The following is a 7,471-nucleotide window of genomic DNA, read 5'->3' as shown; positions in this document are numbered from 1 at the left end:
GGTCCCCACCCGCTCCTCTCAGTGACACTGTCACAGGGTCCCCACCCGCTCCTCTCAGTGACACTGTCACAGAGTCCCCACCCGCTCCTCTCAGTGACACTGTCACAGAGTCCCCACCCGCTCCTCTCAGTGACACTGACTGTCACAGGGTCCCTACCCGCTCTCCTCAGTGACACTGTCACATGGTCCCCACCCACTCCTCTCAGTGACACTTACTGCCCGTCATAAAGTCCTCACCTACTCCTTTTTAAGAACTTTAATTTGTTCAAACGTGATATTGTTTTCACAAACCATGCGGACTCTGCAGATTACCTTGAACTTATCCTAGTGCCTAGCTTTAGTTTTTAATAATGCGTCTGCATTCTCAGCCTTGGCTGCAGAGAACAGTGTTAATCCCTCTCACTGTACTCTTGCCTACTACCAGTATATTGATGAGGGTAGTGCAGCTGATGTAGTTTACATGGACTTCAGGAAGGCCTTTGACAAGGTCCGGGATGGAAGGCTGGTCTAGTAGGTAAGAGCTGATGGGATTGTAGGCAAGTTAGCAAACTGGATCCTAATTAACTCATAAGCAGGTGGTAAAGAGTGATGGTGGAGGGTTGTTTTGTAACTAGAATCCTGTGACCAATAGTGTACCACAGGGTTTGGTGCGGGGAACCTTACTGTTTGTTATGTACATTAACAACTTAGATTTGAATGCAGAAGATATAGTTAGTAAGCTTGCATATGACATGGAAATTGGTGATGTTGTTAATACTGTGGGGGATGGTGTCAGGTTACAGTTTGATATTGATCAGGTGAGAAATTGGGCAGAGAAATGGCAGATAGAGTTTAATCCCAATATGTGCAAGGTGATGCATTTTCGGAGGTCTGATAGGGAAGGGAAGGGGAGGACACACACAAAGAATGGTGGGTCCCTAGTGAGTACTGAGGAACAAAGGGAACTTGGTGAACAAGTCCATAGATCCCCGAAGGTGTCAGCACAAGTAGACAGGGTGGTGAAGAAGGCATACAGGATGCTTGCCTTCATTAGGTGTAGAATAAAGCAGCAAGAAAGTCTTGTTACAACTTCATAAAACATCGGATAAGCCGTAGGTGGAATACTGTGTGCAGTTCTGGTCTCCATACAATTGGAAGAACTTGATTGCATTGGTGAGGATGCAGAGAATATTCACCAGGATGTTGTCTGGTATGGAAAGTCTTAGTTATGGATAGGATGGGTTTGTTTTCCTTGGAGCAGAGGAGGCTGAGAGGGAATCTGATTGAGGGATAGGAAATTATGAGAGGCAGAGACAGGGTAGATTGTGAGAATCTCTTTCCCATGGCATACATGTTTAAGGCTTCGGAGCAAGTGATTTAGAGGAGATATGAGAAGGAATTTTTTTTCTCCCAGGCGGTAGCAATATATGGAATGTGCTGCCTGAGAGGGTAGTGGACGTAGATACTTTCACAACATTTAAAAGACGTCTGGATGAGCACTTAAAGTGCGGCTAAATGGGATTAGTGTAGTTTGGTGTTTGTTGGTTGGTATAGACATGTTGGGCCGAAAGGCCTTATTCTGTGCTGTATGACTGTATAACCTCTATATTCCTTTGTAGTTCCATCTCTTGAATAGCTTCCATGGTCAGTTAACTCATCCAGACAAGCTGAATGAACCTCATGTATGCTGGGCAATTGCAAAGGTTGAGGCTCCTGCCCTCTCTCCCGTTACCTGACTCATTCTGTCACCTGTATCTGAGCATTGACCAAATCAGACCCTCTAAGAAGTCTGAGTGCCACGTAGTACAAAGAATCAAGGTAACGTTCCCCCAACCCTGATGTGTCACATTGACTTTGGTTCAGCGTCCAGATCATAAACTCTGATCCCAAACTGTTTCAACTTTACATTTGCTGTAGGAGTGTTTACTCCAGAACAAACTGGCATCCAGGAACTCCCACAAGCTGCAGTTGGACATATCACTTGTCCTGCTATCCTTAACGTGTTCAAATTAATACTTCCATATATATTTAGTTCTTTTTTTAAAAAATATTTTATTAACCTTACTACCAGTTGCTACACTATGTTGAAACATAGAAATAGAATAAACTTTAATCACTTACTGATCGGATACTGAAAAATAACCAACTTTTTCTCCTGTAGTAGAGGAACAATCAATACTCAGAGGCTGAAAATATTTAAAAAAATAAAAACAATAGTGCACCTCTTTTCCTTTCTCTCTTTTCTCCCTTAATCGGCAAAATCCGGCATTCTGTTGTAAGTCACTCCAAAGTCATAGAGTGTGCATAACATAGAAAAAGGCCCTTCAGCCCATCAAGTCTGGGCCAGTAAAGTTGGATAGTTTTATTTGCTCTAATGCAGAAGGTCTAGCTGACACACTGAATGAGGAACTGTTTTGAGCTCCTTAAATAAACCCAGCTTCTCTTCCATTGGAGGTCTCAATAAAAGCCCGGCTTAAGACTGGCAACTCCAGACTTTAGATTTTTTTTTAATTGCCAACTCAAATAAAATTAGATTTGTACAAAATAAATTTTTTTCTTTTTTCTTTTCTTTCCACCAACTGCAAGCACTCAGTCCTAAGTCAAAATTATGTCAATCTTACAGATATCTTCTGTGTTTATTTTTGATTGGAAGTGAAAGTAAAAGTAAAATTTATTAAATGTTGTATATTTGATCAGGAATTCGCCACTTTACCCTATTGAAGTTGGTGGGATCAGGTGAAGATGTTTCAGGATCTATGGAAGTGTTTCCATTGAATGGTAAGAGCATTTGTTCCATCATATATTAAGTTCATACACTAAATTCAGATTGCTCATTTTGGATTATAACTTTTTTTTATTCACTCATGGGACGTTGGAGTCACTGACTGGGCCAGCATTTATTACCCATTCCTAGTTGCCCTTGAGAAGATGGTGATGAGCTGCCTTCTTGAACCGCTGCAGTCATGTGCTGTAGGTAGATCCACAATGCCCTTAGGGAGGGAGTTCCAGGATTTTGACCCAGCGACACTGAAGGGATGGCAAAGTCATGATGGTCAGTGTATTGGAGGGGAACTTGCAGACGGTGTCTGCTACGCTTATCCTTCTAGATGGTAGCAGTCATTGAAAGGTGCTGTTGAAGAGGCTTCAGTGAATTTCTGCGGGGCATCTTGTAAATAGTACTCACGGCTGCTACTGAGCGTCGGTGGTGGACGGAGTGGACGCTTGTGGATGTAGTGCCAATCAAGTGGGCTGCTTTGTCCTGGATGGTGTCAAACTACTTGAGTGTTGTTGGGGCTGCACTCATCCAGGCAAGTGGGGAGTATTCCATCAGACTCCTGTCTTAACAAACAAACCAGAAAGATAGCCCCTCCAACAATGTAGGACTGCTTTACTGCTGGACAGGAGTGTGAGCTGAGGCCATGAGCTGAAGCTCTGAAGTTGAGTTTGTTCAACAGCCCTTTCTTAAATCAGTCACCTTGAAGCAGGAGGGTAAACAGCTTTGCGCGGGTGATGAGAGTAGTAACAGCTTTGTTTGTTGAAATGTGTACTTTAATTTGCTGAATATAGGAAGAGCTGAAGTGGATACAGAGGAGCTTTCCTCGATGGTGGCGAAAGGCCTTCGTGAACACTTCCAGATCAGTGAGGAGCACTTTATGCTGTTCCTCATCGGTAAAGACGGCACCATCAACTCCTGGTACCTGACACCCGTCTGGTCGCTAGCGACCATTTATGAACTGGTGGACTCCATGCAGCTGAGGCAAGAGGAGATGCAGCTTCAAGAAACACTGGGAATCTCCTGCCAGGAGGATGACTACTCCCCCAGTTATCGTGGATACCCTGAGCATGGATAGCGTAACCGTAATAGGAAATACTTCTCATGTAAGACTTTGATTGCAATTACAAATCACCAGTGATATGAACTTTGTTTTAAATATATAGTCAATTTATATCAGCAATATGCATTGGACAGTTTACAATGTCAATGTTATTACATGGTACTGCACTTTGTACTTGTTAGGGTGGTTGTGCTGCAATAACCAATACAGTAGCTCCCCTAATGAGCTAAGTTGCCTTTTTGGTGCTTAATATTTTTCTTTCAGCAACCTTTAAAGACATAAGACGTAAGACTTGCTCCCATATTTGCAGAGATGCCTGCATCACCCTGCCTCACTGGACCAGGCATAAATAAAAGCAGGATGGTAATAGGTGATTACTTCTCAGCTCTGTTACCAATATCTATCTTGTCTATATACTCTACTGGTACTAGCAATAATTATTGCTGTTCCAAACTTTCTTCTCAGTTCCAAATACCCCATTTGGTGGGAAGGCAGTGGTGGAGCAGCAACGTCACTGGGCTAGTTATTGAGAACCCTAGGCTAATGGGGAAATGGGTTTGAATCCCATCATGCCAGATGGTAAAATTTGAATTCAATAAAACTCTAGAATTAAAAGCTAATCTAATGGTGACCATGTAACTACTGTCAATTGTTGTAAAGTCTGATCTGGTTCAAAACTGTGTTCAGGGAAGGGAACCTGTCATTCTTACCCTGATCTGAAACACATATGACTCCCGACCCCTAGTAATGTGGATGACTGCAGGGTAGGCAATAAATGCTGGCCTAGCCAGTGAAGCCTACATCCCACAAGTGAATAAAAAATAATCCTACAAATTCTCCCTCCTTCCTGTACTGAAAGCATATCTTTCCTAATGTTCAAAACTGGAGCACGTTTGTATTGGAATAGGAGTAGACAATTTGAGGAGAGGCAATGGCCTAGTGGCATTATCGCTGGACTGTTAATCCAGAGACCCAGGTAATGTTCTGTGGACCTGGGTTTGAATCCTACCACAGCAGATGGTGGAATTTGAATTCAATAAATATATGGAATTAAGAGTCTAATGATGACCATGAACCCATTGCTGATTGTCAGAAAAACCCATCTGGTTCACTAATGTCCTTTAGGGAAGGAAACTGCCATCGTTAACTGGTCTGACCTACATGTGACTCCAGACCCACAGCAATGTGGTTGACTCTGAACTGCCTGCTGGGCAATAAATGCTGGCCTAGCCAATAACACCCTCACCCTATGAATGAATTTTTAAAAATTCTCATAAGCCTGATCTGCCGTTTAGTTAGATTGTGACTGGTCTGTACCTCAACTCCATTTATCCAGCTTTGTCCTACATCCCTTGATAATCTTATCTAAGAAAACTCAGTCTTAAAGATTTCACTTGACCCCTAACATTAACAGCTTTTTGGGTGATCAGAATTTCTGACTCCCCCTGCGATATGCTTCCTGAATCTATTCTCAAAGGTTGGCTGTGAGGGGATCAGGGCCTAGAGCTAAATATCCAAAGATACATGTCCTATTGAAAGGACAGGCAGATGGGCAGGGGGACAGATTGCCTTCCAGTAAGAAATGAAATGAAATTAAAAGCAAGATGTGATATAGAGTCAAAATGCATAGAATATGTGTTGGTAGAGTTGAGGAACCACGGGGGAAAAAAGACCCTGATTGTATACAGGCCTCCTAGCAGTAGTCAGCAGGTGGGGAAAAAAAAACTTAGGAAACAGAAAAGGCATGTAAGAAAGGCATGATACAATAATCATGAGGGGACTTCAATATGCGGGTGGACTGGAAAAATCAGATTGGTAGCGGATCTCAAGGAAAGGAATACGTGGTATGTCTGTGGGATGGTTTTTTTGGACCAGCTTGCAGTAGAGCCCAGGAGGCAGTTCTGGATTTGGTGATGTGTAATGAGGCAGACTTGATCAGGGAGCTGAAGGTGAAGGAATCCCTCAGAGACAGTGACCATAATATGATCGAATTCATTTTGCACTTTGAGAGGGAGAAGCTGGAATCAGATGTCATGGAATTACATTTGAATAAAGGTGGATAAATCTCCGGAACCTGATCTAATGTATCCCAGAACATTGTGGGAAGTAAGGGAGGAAATTGTGAGACACCTTGCAGAAATATTTGCATCATCTATAACTATGGGCGAGGTGCCTGATGACTAGAGGCTGGCTGATGTTGTACCTTTACTTAAGAAAGATTGTTAGGAGACACTGGGGAACTATAGACCTATGAGCCTGACTTCAGTTATGGGTAAATTGTTGGAGGTGATTATAGAAGATAAGATTTATGGACATTTAAGAGGCAAAAATTGATTGGGGGTAGTCAGCATGGTTTTGTGTGATGAAAATCATGATTCACAAACTTGGTTGAATTTTTTGAGGAAGTTACCAAAAAGATTGATGAGGGCAGAGCAGTAGACGTTGTTTATTTGGATTTTAGTAAAGCCTTTGACGAAGTTCTGAATGGTAGATTAATTAGTAAAATTAAGTCACATGGGATTGAGGGTGAGCTTGCCAATTGGATACATAATTGGCTTAATGGCAGAAGATAGAGAATGGCGGAGGGTTGCTTTTTGGATTAGAGACTGACAGCAGAGGTGTTCCACATGGCTTAGTTCTGGGTCCTCTTTTGTTTGTCATTTATATAAGTTATTCAGATGAGAGTATAGAAGGCATGGTTAGTAAATTTGCAGACGACACCAAAGTTGGTGGCATTGTAAACAGTGAAGAAGGTTTTCTAAGATTTCGAAGGGATCTTGATCAAATGGGTCAATGGGCTGAAAAATGGCAGATGGAGTTCAATCTGGATAAATGTGAGGTGTTGCATTTTGGTGCAACAAACAAGGATAGGGTTTATATAATTAATGGTAGGGCCTTGGGTAGTGTTATTGAACAGAAGGACCTGGGGTGCAGGTACATGATTCTTTGAAGTTTGCGTCACATATAGACAGGGTGGTTAAAAAGGCATTTGGCATGCTTGTCTTCATTGCTCAATGCTTTAAGGATAGGAGTTGGGAAGTCATGTTGGAACCTCATGTGAGGTCTTTTCTGAAATACTGTGTTCAGTTCTGGTTGTCCAGTTTTAGGAAGGGTATTATTAAGATGGAGAGGGTTCAGAAGAGATTTACCAGGTATGGAAGGTTTGAGTTATAAGGAAAGGCTGGATAGGCTGGGACTTGTTTCACTGGAATGTAGAAGGTTGAGCGGTGACCTTAAAGAAGTTTACAAAATAATGAGGGGTATAGATAGATGTCTTTTTCCTTGAATGGGGGATTTCAAGACTAGGGGCACATTTTTAAGGTGAGAGGAGAGAGATTTTAAAAAAGAGATGAAGGGCAAATTTTTTACATAAAGGGTAGTTCACATGTGGAATGAATGTTCTGAGGAGGAAGTTCATGATGTGGGTATAATTACAATGTTTAAAAATCAGAGTTAACGTTTCTGCTCTGGTAAGCCTTCCTCAGAACTGGACTCGAAACGTTAACTCTGATTTTTTCTTCACAGAGGCTGCCAGACCTGCTGAGCATTTCCAGCAACTTCTGTTTTTGTTCCTGATTTACAGCATCCGCAGTTCTTTCAGTCTAAGTTGCTCCATGGTGTCCAGGGATGTGAAGGCTAGCTGGATTAGTCATGGG

The 7,471-nt window shown here is 42.2% G+C and overlaps 1 protein-coding gene across 2 annotated transcripts in view; it reads left to right on the top strand.

The window, feature by feature from the left end:
- LOC109912126 (coiled-coil domain-containing protein 80-like) overlaps positions 1–7,471 on the top strand; it is a 43,249-nt gene that overhangs the window by 14,689 nt on the left and 21,089 nt on the right. Inside the window, exons 6-7 of one of the 2 annotated variants that reach the window (XM_048618952.1) lie at positions 2,677–2,757; positions 3,547–3,858. In XM_048618952.1, the coding sequence (XP_048474909.1) occupies positions 2,677–2,757; positions 3,547–3,830 (365 nt within the window). In that variant the 3' untranslated portion in view covers positions 3,831–3,858. Of the gene's footprint in view, positions 1–2,676; positions 2,758–3,546; positions 3,860–7,471 lie in introns of those variants that run through there. The other variant, XM_020511511.2, reaches the window with a different exon arrangement.

This window comes from Rhincodon typus, chromosome 3, assembly GCF_021869965.1.
Source record: "Rhincodon typus isolate 14 chromosome 3, sRhiTyp1.1, whole genome shotgun sequence".
Lineage (NCBI taxonomy): Eukaryota > Metazoa > Chordata > Chondrichthyes > Orectolobiformes > Rhincodontidae > Rhincodon > Rhincodon typus.
This window is presented reverse-complemented; position numbering and strand designations above follow the sequence as displayed.